Source organism: Ornithorhynchus anatinus, chromosome 5, assembly GCF_004115215.2.
Source record: "Ornithorhynchus anatinus isolate Pmale09 chromosome 5, mOrnAna1.pri.v4, whole genome shotgun sequence".
NCBI lineage: Eukaryota > Metazoa > Chordata > Mammalia > Monotremata > Ornithorhynchidae > Ornithorhynchus > Ornithorhynchus anatinus.
In genome coordinates, this window is record NC_041732.1 from 912,801 (window position 1) to 929,923 (window position 17,123).

Sequence of the window (17,123 nt, forward strand, 5' to 3'; positions counted from 1 at the left end):
GGTTTCTCTGGGTGACCTGGGGCAAGTCCTCACTTCTCTGCCCCTTAAAATGGGGATTGAGACTTGAGCCCAACGGGGCCAGGGACTGTGTCCACCCCGATTTGTTTGTATCCAGTGCTTAGCACGGTGCCCGGCACCTAGTAAGCGCTTAACAAATACCACAATAATAATAGTAAGCGCTCAATAAATGCTATTGAATGACTGAAGAAAAATACCATAATAATGACTATTTTTAATTATTCTCTGACCCAGCACTTGGTAATAATAATAATGACATTTCTTTAAGCATTTACTATGTGCAAGCACTGTTTCTAAAGCGCTGGTAGTACAAGGTAATTAGGTGTCCCACGTGGGGCCCACAGACTTCATCCCATTTTACAGATGAGGAACTGAGGCCCAGAGAAGGGAAGTGACTTGCCCCGAGTCACACAGCTAAGTGGCAGAGCGGGATTAGAACCCCTGACCTCTGACTCCCAGCCCTGGGCTCCGCCCGGCACATGATGATGGCATTTGTTAAGTGCTTACTGATTGCAAAAGCACTGTTCTAAGCGCTGGGAGGTACACAATAATGTTCTTCCCCTTGAACTCTATTGCCATTGTTCCTTGTCTGTCTGTCTCCCCCGATTAGACTGTAAGCCCGTCATAGGGCAGGGACTGTCTCTATCTGTTGCCGACTTGTCATTCCAAGCGCTTAGTCCATGCTCTGCGCACATAGTAAGTGCTCAATAAACACTATTGAATGAATGAAATGAAAATGATGGCATTTGTTAAGTTCTTACTATGTGCAAAGCACTATTTCTAAGCGCTGGGAGGGGTATACAGGGTGATCAGGTGGTCCCCCTTGGGGCTCACCGTCTCCATCCCCATTTTCCAGATGAGGTCACTGAGGCCCAGCGCAGGAAGCGACTTGCCCACAGTCACCCAGATGACAAGTGGCGAGCTGGGATTAGAACCGTGACCTCCACTCCCAACCCCGGGCCCTTTCCACGGAGCCGCGTCGCTTCCCACAGTGCTTAAAGAAATACCGTAATGATGACTCTTTTTAATTATTATCGACCCCAGCGCTTAGTACAGCGCCGGGCACATAGGTTAAGCGCTTAACGGGGATACCATTAAAAAACAAAAGAGAGAAGAGAGAGAGGAAGAGGAGAAGAAAGAAAGAGAGAGAGAAGAGAGAGATAAGAGAGAGGAGAGAAGAAGAGAAGAGAGAGAGGGGAGAGAGAGGAAGAGAGGGAAGAGAAGAGGAAGGAGAGAGGAGAGAGAGAGAGAGAAGAGGAGAGTGAGAGAGACGAGAGACGAAAGAGAGAGAGAGAGAGAGAAGAGAGAGAGAGAGAGAAGAGAGAGAGGAGAGAGAGAAGAGAGAGAGTCGGGTTGGGGGCGTGGTCGGCGAGGCCCCGCCCCAGCGCGGCTGGCGTCCATATTATGGGCCGGCCCCATAACGCCGCGCGCTCATTGGTCGGCGGCATCACGCGCTGTCTGTCAACAAAGGGGGCGGGGCCGGCCTCCGGGGAAGGCTTCGCCGGTGGCGGCTTCCCCGAGACGGCGTCGCGCCCATCGGGCGCCCAACGCGCGTGCGCAAGCCGGGAGCGGCGGGCGGGGCCGCCCGAGGAGGGGCCCCAAGGCGCCTGCGCGCCCCTCTCCACGCGACCCGTCCATCCCCACTGTGTGTCGTCGCCCCCCCCCCCCCCCCTTGGGTCCCACGGGGGAGGAGCGGGCGGGGGCCGCTGGGTGACGGAGGGAGGCCGGGAGGCCCGGTCCTTCCTGGCGACAGGTCAGGTCCTGCCCAGCCCTGTGGGCCCGAAGACCCCAAGGCCTGAGCCCCCCGGGCCCCCGCACACACCGTGCTCCCCAACACCCCGGGAGCGAGGCCGAGGAGCCCGGCCGGTCCCGCTCGACGCCACCCGGGCGGGAGAGGCTCCCCGGTCCCCGCGCCAACGCTGAGCCCGTCCGTCCTCTCCCCCCAGGTGGCCCCGGGCCCCTTCCCCGCCCCGGCCATGCGGTGAGCCCCGGCCCGGCGCCGCCATGGAGCCCGGGAGCCTGTCGCCCGTCCAGCTGTGGTGCCCGCGGCCCTTCGGCACCTCCTCGCAGAACCAGCCACGGCCCCCGGCCCGCAAGCCCCCGGCCTGCCCGGACGGGGGAGGGCCCGCCTGCTCCGAGAAACACCCCGCCGGCGGCCGAGCCCGCCGCCTCGCCCCGCCGCCCGCCGCCCGCCGCTGCTGGCCACGGCCCCCGGCGAGGAGGGACCCGTGCTGCTGGACACGTGGTACGTCATCAAGCCCGGCAACACCAAGGAGAAGGTGGCGTTCTTCGTGGCCCCACCAGTGCGGGGCCGGGGAGGGTCAGCGCCATGAAGGTCAAGGGTCACTGGGGCAGCGACAGCTCCCAGGCCAAGCGACGCCGGCGCAGCCACGACCCGGCCAAGGCCCGGCCCGAGCCCGGGCGGCCGGAGCCCGGCCGGCCGCCGCCGGGGTCGGGGCCCGGCGAGGACCCCGACCTGCTGTCCGTGGCCGAGATGGTGGCCCTGGTGGAGCAGCGGGCGGCCCTGGCCCTCCAGGCCTCCTACCCTCGCGGCGGCGGCGCCCCCCCGGCCCCCGTGGTGTTCGTGTCGGCCGAGCGGGCCGGGGCCCGGGGGGCCCGGCGCGCCCGAGGGGGCCGAGCGGCGGCCTGGGGGACTGCAGCCGGGTGGCGGAGGCCGTGGCCCAGTTCGAGGCCTGGCGGGAGTGGGGGAGCGCAAGGACGAGAAGGGCGGGGCGGGGGCCGGGGCCACGGGTGAGGTGCGCATCGCCTTCCGCATCTCCAGCGGCCGGGACTCCGCTCGTCGCCCCCCGGGGAGGGCGGGGGCGGCGGCGGCGGCGGCCGCCAGGGCTGCACGCTCCCGGGGGGCCCGGGGGGCCGCCGGACAAGATCACCTGCGACCTGTACCAGCTCATCAGCCCCTCGCGGGACGCCCTGCCCACCAACGTGGAGTACCTGCTGGCCCGGGCCGACGGCCCGGCGAGCCGGGGGGGCGGCGGCGGGGAGCCCGGGCCCCGCCGCCGCCGGCCCCGGTCCCCGCCGCCGGGGCCGCCGACCGGCCGGACAAGCGGCCCGGGACTCGGCCCCCCCCGCCGCCGCCCCCGCCGCCGGGGCCGGCTTCCACGTGGACGTGGTGGTGACCGGCGTGGTGGACCAGTGCGTCTTCCTGGGCCAGGACGGGGCCAAGAACGTGCAGGAGGAGACGGTGCGGGCTGGGCGGCGCCCCCGTCCCCGAGGAGCCCCCCGCCCCCCCGGCCAGCTCTTCCCTTCCCTGCCCGGGGGCCCGACGAGCCGCCGGCCCCGGCCCCGGCCCCGGAGGCGGCCCCGGCCCCCGGCGGGCCGGGGCGAGGCGGAGGCGGGGGACCCGGCCCTGTGCCGCCTCTACCGCCACGTCTCCCACGACTTCCTGGAGATCCGCTTCAAGATCCAGCGGCCTGCTGGAGCCGCGCCAGTACCTGCTGCAGCTGCCGGACCACGTGCTGGTCGCATCTTCAGCTGCCTGCCCACCCGGGCCCTGGCCGCCCTCAAGTGCACCTGCCACTACTTCAAAGTGCGTCATCGAGACGTTCGGGGTGCGGGCCGCCGACTCGCGCTGGAGCCGGGACCCCCTCTACCGCGAGGACCCCTGCAAGCAGTGCAAGAAGCGCTACGCCTGCCGGCGACGTGTCGCTGTGCCGCTGGCACCCCAAGCCCTACACACGACCTGCCTTACGGACGCTCCTACTGGATGTGCTGCCGCCGGCCCGGACCGCGAGGCGCCGGCTGCCGCGTCGGTCTGCACGACAACAACTGGGTCCTGCCCTGCCGCCCTGCCCGCCCCCCGAGCGGGGCCGCCGGAGAGGACGGCAGGTGAGGGGCCCCCGCCTGGGAGGGGCCCGACCGAGCCGCCCCCTCCCCTCTCCGCGAGTCCGGCTCACTGACCGGGGGTGGGGGTGACCACCCTCCCGGACCGGTTCCCCCTCCCGAGCCGTGCCCCAGAGCGACCGCAGCTCGGGCGCGACGCGGGCCCGCCCGGGGCCTCGGCGGTGGAGCGGTCCGGTCGGCGACCGTTGTCCCCGACGGGTCCCGCGGCGCCCCGTCCCTCCGGAGTCCCGGGTCGAACCCCCCCCCACCCCAGACCACGCTCCCCCAACCTTCCCGCAGCGAGCAGATGGCAGCTAACACGGGCCCCCAAGCGGGGTCCGTACGCCGCCGCCATTCCTCCCGCCCCTTCAGTCCTCCGTCGAGGTCCTGCGGCCTCCCGGTAGCCGCCCCCCTCCCTCTCCCTCCCGAGGAGTCGCCAGCGGGGTCGGGTCCGGGGAGGGTCCCCGGCGCCTCCTCCCCCTCCCTCCCCGGCCGGCACCCCCGGCTCGGCCTTGCGGGTCGGGCAGCCACAGATCCCGCCGCATTTCCCCGGCAGCCCCTCTCTGTCGGGGCTCCCCCCGACCCCCCCGATCGGCATTTCCAGGCCGCGGACCTCGGCGGAACCGGCGGAGCCTGTCCCCTCTCCGACATCCTTCGGCGGGGCCCGGGTCCCCGACCCCGAGTGCTCCGCTCGCCCTCTCCCCGGCCCCCCGCAAGCTGTGAATCGGGACATCTCCCTCTCCCGGAGCCGGGCGGGCCTGGCTGGCTCGAAAGTTTGGGTTGATTTTGTTTTCTTCTGCTGTGAACTCGCTGCCCCAGGCCGCTCCCCGCAGCCCTCTGCGGCCCGCCGCGGCCAGCGGCGGGTTGACCCTCTCAGAACCCCGGCCCCCCACCCACCCCGCCCCCGGGCGGTATAGGTTTTTGGTTTTTACCTCCGCAGTTCTGGATGCTTTCGTGTGTCATGTTTGACTGGTTTTATCGGTTCTTTCTATAAAGTCAATATTTATAAGGCAGCGGTCTGCCGCACTGCTTCTTCCAGCCGGGCATGGGAAGGGGGCTGCCTCACCCTCCCTCTCCTCACCACCCCTGAGAAGAAGCAGCATGGCTCAGTGGAAAAGAGCCTGGGCTTCGGAGTCAGAGGTCATGAGTTCGACTCCCGGCTCTGCCACTTGTCAGCTGTGTGACTGTGGGCAAGTCACTTCACTTCTCTCTGCCTCAGTCACCTCATCTGTAAAATGAGGATTAACTGTGAGCCTCAAGTGGGACGACCTGATTACCCTGTATCTACCCTAGCGCTTAGAACAGTGCTCTGCACATAGTAAGCGCTTAACAAATACCAACATTATTAATCCACGGAAGACCCCCCTCCTCCTCTGTCCCCACACACTGTGGCTTCCTGAAGCCAGAGTAGGGATGGGTCCCGTCCCTGTTTAAGGGAAGCCCCGTCCGTGACCAGAGTCAGCCTGCCCTGGCGCCCAGCCCCCTCCCAACTTCGGTGCGTCCTGCCTGTGAGGTCCAGAGCCTCTCCTGCTGGCCAGATGATAATAATAATAATGATAATAATAATAATAATGATGGTAATCCCCGGATGCCAGGGATTCTTGCTCTTCCCCGCTCCCTTCCACCTGTCCCTCTTTCTCACCCCACACGATCCCCTGTGAACTGCCTCGAGTGCCTAGAGGTCGGAAGGGAATCGGGCACGGTGGGGCCTGGGAAATCCCAGCCCCCAGAGCCACTGGGGCTGGTGGGCCAGACTGGACGAGGTGGTTGCAGGGGGAGAAGGGGCTGGCCGATCCACTGGAGGAGGAGCACTGTCTGGTGGATGTAGCGCAGGCCTGGAAATCAGAAGGACCTGTGTTCTAATCCTGGCTCTGCCACTCGTCTGCTGTGTGACCTTGGGTAAGTCACTTCTCTCTGCCTCAGTTACCTCATTTGTAAAATGGGGATTAAGACTGTGAGCCCCACGTGGGACAATCTGATTTCTTCGTTTCTACCCTGGCGCTTAGAACAGTGTTTGACATATAGTAACTGCTTAACAAATACCATAATTATTATTATTATCTGGGACATGGACCGTGTCCAACCTGATTACATTGTATCTACCCCATTGCTTAGTACTCTGCCTGGCACATGGTAAGAGCTTAACAAATAATATTAAAAAACTACCCAACAACAACAAAAAAATCATGCTCTGAGGAGGAGCTCGTCCCTCTAGACCGGGACCTTGTTGTGGGCAGGGAATCTGTTGCCAACTGTTATACTGTTTTCTCAGAACGGTAAGTGCAGTGCCAGGCACATGGTGAGTGCTTCATTCATTCAGTCCTATTTATTGAACCCTTACTGTGTGCAGAACACTGTTGCAAGCACTTGGGAGGGCACAATATAACAAAAAGCAGACACATTCCCTGCCCATGATGACTTTACAGCCTAGGGGAGTCAGACAATAAATTACAGATATGTACATAAGTAGTGTGGGGCTGGGAGGGGGGATGAATAAAGGAAGCAATTAGGGTGACGCAGAAGGGAGTGGGGAAAGAGGAGAGGAGGGCTTAGGGAAGCCTTGGAGAGAAGGTGCTTTCATTCAGTTGTATTTATTAATGTTAATGTTAATGTTGGTATTTGTTAAGCACTTACTATGTGCCGAGCACTGTTCTAAGCGCTGGGGTAGACATAGGGGAATTAGGTTGTCCCACGTGGGGCTCACAGTCTTAATCCCCATTTTACAGATGAGGGAACTGAGGCACAGAGAAGTTAAGTGACTTGCCCACAGTCACACAGCCAAGTGGCAGAGCTGGGATTCGAACTCATGAGCCCTGACTCCAAAGCCCATGCTCTTTCCACTGAGCCACGCTGCTTCTCTATTTATTGAGTGCTTACCGTGTGGAAATCACTGTACTAAGCACTTGAAAGTACAATACAACAACAGACGCACAGTCTAGAGGGGGAGACAAACATTAATCTGCATAGATAAATTAAAGATACATACATATATGCTGTGGGGATGGGAGGGAGGATGAATGAAGGGAGCACGTCAGGGTGATGCAGAAGGGAGTGGGAGAGGAGGGCTTAGGGAAGGCTTCTTGGAGGAGATGTGCCTTCCATTAGGTTTTGAAGTGAGGGAGATCAATTATCTGTCTGATATGAGGAGGGCAGTTGTTCCAGGCCAGAGGTAGGATTTGGGCGAGAGGTCAGCGGCGAGGTAGACCAGATCGAGATACAGTGAGGTTAGCATTAAAGCAACAAAGCGTGCGGGCTGGATTGTAGTAGGAGGGGACAAAGCGATGGACTGCTTTAAAGCCAATAGCGAGGAGTTTTTGTTTGACGCAAAAGTGGATGGGCAACCACTGGAGTTTCTTGAAGAGTGGGGAAACAAGGTCTGAACGTTTTTGAAGGAAAATGATCTGGGCAGCGGAGTGAAGTATGGACTGGAGTGGGGAGAGTCAGGAGGCAGGGAGGTCAGCAAGGAGGCTCATACAGTAATCAAGGCGGGGTAGGTGGGCAAGTCACTTAACTTCTCTGTGCCTCAGTTACCTCAACTGTAAAATGGGGATTAACTGTGAGCCTCACGTGGGACAACCTGATTCCCCTGTATCTCCCCCAGCGCTTAGAAAAGTGCTCGGCACATAGAAAGCGCTTAACAAATGCCGACATCATTATTATTATAAGCGATTGTACTGACACGGTAGCCATGTGGATGGAGAGGAAAGGGTGGAATACCAGTTACAAAAACCCAACGCCCCCGAAAAAATCAGGCTCTGAGGAGGAGCTCGCCCCTTTAGAGAAGCCGCATGGCCTAATGGATAGAGCACGGGCCTAGGAGTCAGAAGGACCTGGGTTCTAATCCCGACTCTGCCAGGTAGCTGCTGTGACCCTGGGCAAGTTACCTCATCTGTAAAATGGGGAGTAAGACTCAGCTCCATGTGGGCTAGGGATTGATTCCAACCTCGTTTGCTTGTATCCAACCCGGCGCTTAGTCCAGTGCCTGGCACACAGTAAGGGCTTAGCAAATACCACAATTATTATTATTATTATTATCTAGACTGGGAGCTCACTGGGAGCAGGGAACGTGCAGCCGGCTCTCTATGAGGATTTTGAGCCCCTTGTGTGACAGGGACTGTGTCCAAACGGATTAATTTATATCTACCTGAATATCTTATATCTGCGAGAAGCAACGTGGCTTAGTGGAAAGAGCTCGAGCCTGGGAGTCAGAGGACGTGGGTTCTAATTCCAGCTCAGCCACTTGCCTGCTGTGTGACCATGGGCAAGCCACTTAACTTCTGTGCCTCAGTTCCCTCATCTGGAAAATGGGGATAAAGACTCTGAGCCCCACGTGGGACAACCCGATTGCCTTGTATCTACCCCAGTGCGCGGCACATAGTATGTGCTTAATGAATACCATTAATATTGTTATTATTAAGACCCCATCGCTTAGAACGGTGGTTGGCACATAGCCCTTAACAACTACCATTACTGTGGTTATTGCTATATTGCACTCTGCCGAACGCTTAATACAGTGCCCCACACTTAGTCAGTGCTCAATAAGCGGAGAAGCAGCGAGGCTCAGTAGAAAGAGCCCGGGTTTGGGAGTCAGAGGTCGTGGGTTCTAATCCCCGCTCCGTCGCTTGCCAGCTGCGTGACCTTGGGCAAGTCACTTCACTTCTCTGTGCCTCAGGTACCTCATCTGTCAAATGGGGATGAAGACTGTGAGCCCTACATGGGACAACCTGATGACCTTGTATCTACCCCAGCGCTTAGAACAGTGCTTGGCACATAGTAAGCGCTTACCAAATATCGACATTATTATTATTAAATACTATTGAATGAATGAGAAGCAGCATGGCGCAGTGGAAAGAGCACGGGCTTTGGAGTCAGAGGTCATGAGTTCGAATCCCAGCTCTGCCACTTGTCAGCTGCGTGACTGTGGGCAAGTCCCTTCACTTCTCTGTCATCTGTAAAATGGGGATTAAGATTGTGAGCCCCACGTGGGACAACCTGATTCCCCTGTGTCTACCCCAGCGCTTAGAACAGTGCTCGGCACATAGTAAGCGCTTAACAAATACCAACATTATTATTATTATTGTTATTAATGAATGACTTCCGTGGGGCGGGAAGCGGCGTCCGCCCGCCCTGAGAGGCGTGGCCTCCCGCTGCCACTCACGGAGGGCGCTGCGCCCATTGGCCAGAAGGGCTCGGGGTGGGCGGGGCCTGCGCGGGGAGGCTGTGGCCCCGCCCCTTTCGCGCTCCCGGGGCGGGAGCCGCGCCCATTGGCCAGAAGGGCCCGGGATGGGCGGGGCCTGCGCAGGGAAGATGGGGCCCCGCCCCTTTCGCGATGACAGGCCGGGAACCGCGCCCATTGGCCAGAAGGGCTCGGGGTGGGCGGGGCCTGCGCGGGAAGGCTGTGGCCCCGCCCCTCTCGCGCTTACGGGGCGGGAGCCGCTCCCATTGGCCAGAAGGGCCCGGGATGGGCGGGGCCTGTGCAGGGAGGGGTGGCCCCGCCCCTTTCGCGATGACAGGCCGCGAGCCGCGCCCATTGGCCAGAAGGGCTCGGGTGGGCGTGTCCCGCGTGGGGCGGGCGCTGCTCCCATTGGCCAGAGCGCGGCGAGTGGGCGGAGCTTGCCGCGGAGGGGCTGCGGCCCCGCCCCCGGCCCGGCTCCGCCTCCGGCTCCGGCTCCGGCTCGCGGCCATGCGGAAAGGGAGCGGGGGCGGGCGGGGGCGGCTGCGGACGCGGGGCGCCGAGTGCGGGGCCTCGCCGCCGGCGCGGAGCCGCCTGCCCCCGGCCCCGCTGCTGCTGCTGCTGCTGGGCCTGGCCGCGGCCGCGGGGCTCTACGTGGCCTGGGGCCCGGGCGGCGGCGAGGAGCGGGCGGGCCCGGCCCCGCCACGGGGGCACCCAAAGGTGAGGACCCCCACGACGCCCCCACCCCGGCCGGGCCGCACACCCACTCGGCAGCCGCCCTTCCCCCGTACCTGCTAAGCGCTTCCACTGTGCTAGGCACTAAGATTGATGATGATGACGGCATTTGTTCGGCGCTCCCTCTGTGCAAAGCACTGTTCCAAGCGCTGGGGGGGGATCCAAGCTGATCGGGTTGGGCCCCGTGGGGCTCACCGTCTTCATCCCCATTTGACAGATGGGACGACTGAGGCCCAGTGAAGTGACTGGCCCAAAGTCACACAGCGGACAATAATAATGATGTTGGTATTTGTTAAGCGCTTACTCTGTGCCGAGCACTGTTCTAAGCGCTGGGGTAGACACAGGGGAATCGGGTTGTCCCACGTGGGGCTCACACTCTTCATCCCCATTTTGCAGATGAGGGAACTGGGGCACCGAGAAGTTAAGTGACTTGCCCAAAGTCACACAGCTGACAAGTGGCCGAGCTGGGATTTGAACCCATGACCTCTGACTCCAAAGCCCATGCTTTTTCCACTGAGCCACGCTAATAATAATGTTGGTATCTGTTAAGTGCCTGCTAGGTGCAGAGCACTGTTCTAAGCGCTGGGGAGATACAAGGTGATCAGGTTGCCCCACGTGGGGCTCACAGTCTTCATCTCCATTTGACAGATGAGGTCACTGAGGCCCAGAGAAGTGAAGTGACTTGCCCAAAGTCACGCAGCTGACAAGCCACGGAACCGGGATTCGAACCCGTGACCGCTGACTCCCAAGCCCGGGCTCTTTCCACTGAGCCACGCTGCTTCTCTCAGAGGCATCAGAGGTATTAGAAGCAGCGAAGTTCAGATGAGGGAACTGAGGCCCAGCGAAGTCAAGTGACTTGCCCAAGATCACACAGCAGACAAGGGGCAGAATCAGAACCCAAGTCCTTCTGACTCCCGGGCCCCTGCTCTATCAACGAGGCCGTGCTGCTTCCCAGTGGGTGAACCTTCCTATTGTTCTGTTATCATACTGTCTTTTCCCAAACGCTTAGTACAGTGCTCTGCACACAGTAAGCGCTCAATAAATCCAACTGAATGAATCAGTGCGAGAAAGAACACGGGTTTGGGAGTCAGAGGTCGTGGGTTCTAATCCCGACTCCGCCACTTGTCAGCTGTGTGACTTTGGGCAAGTCGCTTAACTTCTCTGGGCCTCAGTGACCTCATCTGTCAAATGGGGTTAAAGACTGTGAGCCCCACGTGGGACAAACTGATTACCTCGTAATAATAATGATGGTATTTGTTAAGCGCTTACTATGTGACAAGCACTGTTCTAAGCGCTGGAGTAGATTCAGGGTAATCAGGTTGTCCCACATGAGGCTCACAGTCTTAACAGATGAGGGAACTGAGGCACAGAGAAGTTAAGTAACTTGCCCAAAGTCACACAGCTGACAAGTGGCAGAGTCGGGATTAGAATCCTTGTATCTACTTCAGCGCTTAAAATAGTGTTTGGCACATAGTAAGCGCTTAACAAATACCATTGTTATTATTATTATTACTGCTAAGCGCTGCGGTGCACACGAGCTAATCAGGCTGGATGGAGTTCATGCCCCACGTGGAGTTCCTAGTCGATAACCCCATTTGGCGGATACGGGAACTGAACCCCTGAGAAGTGCATTTCAATTCCGTCGTATTTACTGAGCGCTTATAGTGTGCAGAGAACTGTACTAAGCGCTTGGATGAGTACATTATAACACTAAAAATGGGTACATTCCCTGTCCACAAGTGACTTGCCCAGGGTCACACTGCAGACAAGTGGCAGGTTAGAACCCAGGTCCTTTGACTCCCAGACCCTTGCCTCTTTCCTTGAGGCCACGCTACTTCCTTAATCAACCAGTAGAATTTATTGGGTGCCTGATTTATTAGAATGAGAAGAATTCTAAGAAGAATTCTAAGAAGATTCGAAGAATTGGTTAGAATTCTTAGAGTTTATTGGACGCGTATTGGGAGAGAGAGTGGTAAAGGCCGCTAACCCTGCTGCCAAGGAACTGTCAACTGTCAACCTTCCCCTAGTGAGACAGAGGAAGCCCCCGGCTGGGCCCGGCTGCCCCGAGGCCGGTGTGGCCGGTCCCCGACGTCCCGCCCACCGTTGGGCCTGCCAGGTGCCTGCCGCCTGCTGTTCGAGCCCTGAGAGCGCTTCTTCCCTCACCACCGTCCCCTTGCCCCTTCCTACTTCACCTTGCTACTCGCACTCATTCATTCGGTCATATTTATTGAGCGCTTACTGTGTGCAGAGCATTGTTCTAGGCGCTTGGAAAAGGACGGTATGATAAATAGAACAATAGGAAGCTTCACCGACTGGGGAGCAGCGTGGCCTAGTGGATAGAACACGGGCCTGGGGGTCAGAAGGATTTGGGTTTTGATTCTCTCTCTGCCATTTGTCTGCTGTGTGACCTTGGGCAAGTCACTTCACTTCTCTGGGCCTCAGTTCCCTCATCTGCAAAACAGGATTAAGACTGTGACGCCTAGGTGGATGGACTGTGTCCAACCTGATTATCTTGTATCTATCCCAATGCTTAGAACGGTGCCTAAACATAGTAAGCACTTAACATATAGCACAGTTATTATTAGTACAGCTCAGCCTCTACACTTTGCTCCCCTAATGCCAAGCGCTATGTGCCAGGCGGTGTTCTAAGCGCTGGGATAGATACAAGGTAATCAGGTTGGACACAGTCCAAGTCCCACATGGGGTTCACAGTCTTGATCCCCACTTTACAGATGAGATAACTGAGACCCAGAGAAGTGAAGTGACTTACCCAAGGTCATGAAGCAGACAAGCAGAAAAGTCCCAGGTCCTTTTGATTCCCAGGCCCATTCTCTATTCACTAGGCCACACGATATCATATATCTCGCCTCCAAACTATCACCATGTCACGCCACTGGCCTGGAACAACCTCCCTCTTCTTATCTGACAGACACTCACTCTACCCACCTTCAAAACCTCATTAAAAACACATCTATCTTTCTTTGGGGGGGGGGGAGGCGGTATTTGTTAAGGGCTTTCTGTATGCTAGGCACTCTACTAAGCTCTGAGGTAGAAACAAGTTAATCTGGTTGGAAATAACCCCTGACCCACATAGATCTCACACTCGCTATTTTATAGCTGAGATAACTGAGGCCCAGAAAAGTTGTGACTTGCCCAAGTCACTTAGGAGACAAGTGGTAGAGCTGGGATTAGAACCCAGGTTTGCTGACTCCCAGGCCCGTGCTCCTTCCACTAGGCCACACTGCTTCTCTCCTCCAACAGGTCAATGAAGCCCTCATGTCCTCTTCTCCCACTCCCTTCTGCGTCATCTCTGCCCTTGGATTTGCATCCATTATTCACCTCTCCCAGATAACATCACAGTCCGTCTCCTCATCAAGACTGTCAGCGTGTTATGGACAGAGAACGTGTCTACCAATTCTGTTCTTCTGTGCTCTGCCAAGCGATTAGTACAGTGCTCTATACCCTGTAAGCGCTCAATACATTCATTCATTTAATCATATTTATTGAGTGCTTACTATGTGCAGAGCACCATACTGTTTGGGAGAGTACAATACCGCAATAAACAGATACATTCCCTGCCCGCAGCGAACTTAGAGTCTAGAGGGAGATTGATTGATCAAATATGATTGATGGATCGATTCCCCCCTCCCCGCTCCAGCTCCGCAGTCTTCCTCGGGCCCGGTTGCAGCAGTTCCTGAGCCAGCTGGATGCGCGGCGTCTCTGGGGCACGTACCTGCGGCCGCTGCTGGTCGAGCGGAGCCCGGGCAGCCCCGGGAACCTGCGCGTCCGACAGGTGAGGGGCCGGGGGCCTGGAGGTGAGGGGCCGGGGTTAGGCTATGAGGGGCCGGGGCTGTGGCCATCTGGGGCTGGGCGGTGAGGGGCCGGGACCGTGGCGATCCTGGGGCTGGCCGGTGAGGGGCTGGGACCGTGGTGATCGGGGGCTGGGCGGTGAGGGGCTGGGGATGGGCCGTGAGGGTCCAGGGGCTGAGCAGCCCCGACCCAGGATGGGCAGAGGGCCCGGGCTGGGTTGCCCGTGAGCCTGGGGACCTTCGGGGGCCGCTGCTGCAAGCATCCGGCTGGCCCAGGCTCTCCTCACCCTGCTAGTCACCCCGACCCCCGACTCCGCGTCTCTGCCCCCCAGTTCTTGGAGAGGGAGCTGCGGGCCCTGGGCGCCGGCTGGCACGTGGAGCTGGACGGCTTTTCCGCTCGCACCCCACGCGGGACCATCCCTTTCGCCAACGTGGTGGCCACGCTGGCCCCCGAGGCCCCCCGCCGCCTGGTCTTGGCCTGCCACTACGACTCCAAGTACTTCCCGCCGGAAGAAGGGCCCTTCCTGGGGGCCTCAGACTCGGCCGTGCCCTGCGCCCTGCTCCTGGAGCTGGCCCGAGCCCTGGACCCCGAGCTCCGCCAGGCCAAGGAGGAGGTACCGGACCACGCGGCGGGGCTCCTGGGGGCCGTCGGTCAGACGGTCCATCCGTCAATCCTATTTAGTGAGCACCTACACTGTGCAGAGCACCGGACTAAGGGCTTGAGAGAGGACGGTACAACGCTGGAACAGACACATTCCCTGCCCACAACGAGCTTACAGTCCGGAGAGGGGGAGGGCAGGGGGAGACATATTAATCTAAATTAAGAAATTACAGATAAGTATATAAGTGCTGTAGGCCTGGGACGGGGGAACAAAAATAATGATGATGGTATTTGTTAATCGCTTACTATGTGCCAAGCCCTGTTCTAAGCACTGATATAGATACAAGCTAATCAGGGTGTACGCAGTCCCTGTCCCCGGGGGACTCACGGTCGTAATCTCCATTTTACAGATGAGATAACTGAGGCCCAGAGATCTGAGGTGACCTGCCCACGGTCCCACAGCAGAAAAGTGGCGGAGCTGGGATTAGACCCTGGTCCCATGCTCTATCCACTACACCACCCTCCTTCTCCCAAGTCAGTTCAACGTAGAAGGGAGTGGGAGTAGAAGAAAAGTGGGCTTAGGGAAGGCCTCTAGGAGATGTGCCTTCAGTAAGGTTTTGGAGGTGTAGGGGGGAGAGTCATCTGACGGGTATGGGGGGCCGGGGCGCTGCGGGGTGAGCCGGGCCCACCCTCCCGTCCCCCCAGGGGTCCCCCATGACGCTCCAGCTGCTGTTCCTGGACGGGGAGGAGGCGTTCGAGGAGTGGAGCCCCACGGACTCCTTGTACGGCGCCCGGCACCTCGCCCGGCGTATGGAGAAGACGCCCCACGGCCCTGGCGCCTCCCAGCTGGAAGCTATTGTGAGTGCCCTGCACCCCTGTACTGCCTGAGGCCTCGGGGGCACAGTAGAGATGGGGCAGACTAGGATCCCCCTGCCCCGTCAGCGGCTGCCTGGATAGGCTCGAGGCTAGTCCCCCTACCCTCTCGTTTTTTTAATGGTATTTGTTAAGCGCTTACTATGTGCCAGGCACTATATAAAGCGCTAATCAAGTTGGACACAGTCCATGTCCCATATGCATTCAATCATATTTATTGAGCGCTTACTGTGGCCAGAGCACCGCTTGGAAGAGTCCAATACAACAATAAACACACTCCCTACCCACAACGAGCTTATGGGGCTCACAGTCTTAATCCCCCTTTTACAGAGGAGGTAACTGAGGCAATCAATCATATTTATGGAGCACTTTTTGTGTGTAGAGCACTGTTTTTAAGTGCTTGGGAAAGTACAGTATAACAATAGTAATAATAATTGTAAGTGCTTACTATGCGCCAGGCACTGTGCTGAGCACTGGGGTGGATACAAGCTAATCAGGTTGGACAAAGTCCCTGTCCCACGCGGGGCTCACGTCTCAATCCCCACTTTCCAGATGAGGGAACTGAGGCCCAGAGGAGTGAACTGACTTGCCCAAGGTTATACAGCAGACAGGTGGCGGAGCCGAGATTAGAATCTGGGTCCTTCCAACTCCCTGTCCACTAGGCCATGCTGCTTGTCCCCTCTCGTGTCCCACCGCTTCTCCTCTCCTTTCCCCCTTCTGTCAGGAACTGTTCGTGCTCCTGGATCTGCTGGGCGCCCCTGGCCTCTCCATCCACAGCCACTTCCCCCGCACGGCCTCCTGGTTCCAGCGGCTCGTCGGCATCGGTACCGCCCGCCCACCCCGCGCCGGTCTCGGGGCAGAGGGGGGGCGGTGGGGAGGGGGAGAAGTAAGCGGGAGCCCAGGCCTCACCCCGGGATGAAGGCTGGCAATTCCCCTTCAGTCCCTTGAGGTCGGGGGGGAGGATAGAAGGCAGACCCTCCCGTCCCGTCACCTCGAGGGTCACGGTTTCCCCCCGGGTCCCCTCCCCACAGAGAAGCGACTGCATCGGCTGGGCCTCCTGGAATCCCACCCCCGGGAGGAGTTGTACTTCCAGCAGGGGACTCCCTACGGCCCTGTGGACGATGACCACGCGCCCTTCCTCCGCAGAGGTATCTGGTGCCCCGGACCACCCCGCTCCATCCCCCCAGGCCCCGGACCAGAGGCGGCCCCAGGGCTGAGAAATGAAGGGAATTGGAGGGAGATGGGGTCATTTCCACCCCTGTACTTACTTCCCCACCCGTCCCCTGCGATTCTCTCACCATGGGTAAGGGTGCCGTGCCGAGCCTCTCCCTTCTCCCCTCCGCCCGTCCAGGGGTGCCGGTCCTGCACCTCATCGCCACCCCCTTCCCCACGGTCTGGCACACGCCCGCTGACACGGAGGAGAACTTGGATCCTCCCACCGTCCGCAACCTCAGCCGCATCCTCGTCGTCTTCCTGGCCGAGTGTCTGGGCCTTTAGCGGCGTCCAGCACCAGAGCGGGATAGCTCAGCCCGGGGGCCAGGACAGCCTCGGCCCTTCAGGTGGTCGCTGACCACCGCCGCCTCGACTCCCCTCGCCCCGGCCAGAGGACCAGAACTGCGGGGTCGCCCCTGGGCCGAGGGGGGCGAGGGCCAGCGGGATTGCGGGATTGGGGAAGCCTCCCGACTTGGTCTCAGCCATTGCCCTGTTTGAAAATAGATTCCATCGGTAGCTTCCAGCAGCCTCGTGTCCTGATTAGGCGCTCCCTAGCCGGCCCCCTCCCTCGCCGGCCCCTTCCCTGGCCCTTGGTCAAGCAAAGCGCCCTCCGGTGAAGCCACGGGGACAGGGGGCTGGTCTGTGTGGCCTGAAACACCGGCAGATTCCAAAGGGTGTCGATGGAACTACAGTTTAGTGCCCGATCTGGGTTGGTGGAGGGATAGTCAGGGGACGGAGAGGGGAGAGTTACAGGTGGTCAATGAGAAGCAGCACGGCCTAGTGGAAAGAGCAGGGGCCTGGGAGTTAGAGGACCTGGGTTCAAATCCTAGATCTGCCAATTGCTTGCTGTGTAACCTTGGGC

The 17,123-nt window shown here is 59.4% G+C and overlaps 2 protein-coding genes and 1 pseudogene across 2 annotated transcripts in view; 2 read left to right on the forward strand and 1 right to left on the reverse strand.

Annotated features, from left to right (window-relative positions):
• The window catches only part of LOC114812078 (myotonin-protein kinase-like), a 13,299-nt gene extending 11,833 nt beyond the window's left edge, over positions 1-1,466 (reverse strand). Inside the window, exon 1 of the mRNA XM_039912168.1 lies at positions 1,441-1,466. Within this exon, the coding sequence (XP_039768102.1) occupies positions 1,441-1,466 (26 nt within the window). The remainder of the gene's footprint in view (positions 1-1,440) is intronic.
• A 466-nt stretch (positions 1,467-1,932) lies between these two features.
• LOC114812079 lies at positions 1,933-4,852 on the forward strand (annotated as a pseudogene).
• A 4,689-nt stretch (positions 4,853-9,541) lies between these two features.
• LOC100088523 (glutaminyl-peptide cyclotransferase-like protein) lies at positions 9,542-16,787 on the forward strand. The gene is made up of 7 exons (XM_029064970.2): positions 9,542-9,751; positions 13,425-13,559; positions 13,908-14,189; positions 14,882-15,034; positions 15,774-15,873; positions 16,081-16,197; positions 16,401-16,787. The coding sequence occupies exons 1-7, from the start codon at positions 9,542-9,544 to the stop codon at positions 16,544-16,546; spliced, it is 1,143 nt and encodes a 380-aa protein (XP_028920803.1). The 3' UTR covers positions 16,547-16,787.
• Positions 16,788-17,123: the final 336 nt, after the last annotated feature.

Coding starts and splice junctions, on each gene's coding strand:
- LOC100088523 (XM_029064970.2), top strand. CDS start 9,542: ATGCGGAAAGGGAGCGGGGGCGGGCGGGGGCGGCTGCGGACGCGGGGC. Junction 14,190..14,881: donor TCCGCCAGGCCAAGGAGGAG/GTACCGGACCAC, acceptor CCGTCCCCCCAG/GGGTCCCCCATGACGCTCCA. Junction 15,035..15,773: donor CCTCCCAGCTGGAAGCTATT/GTGAGTGCCCTG, acceptor CCCTTCTGTCAG/GAACTGTTCGTGCTCCTGGA.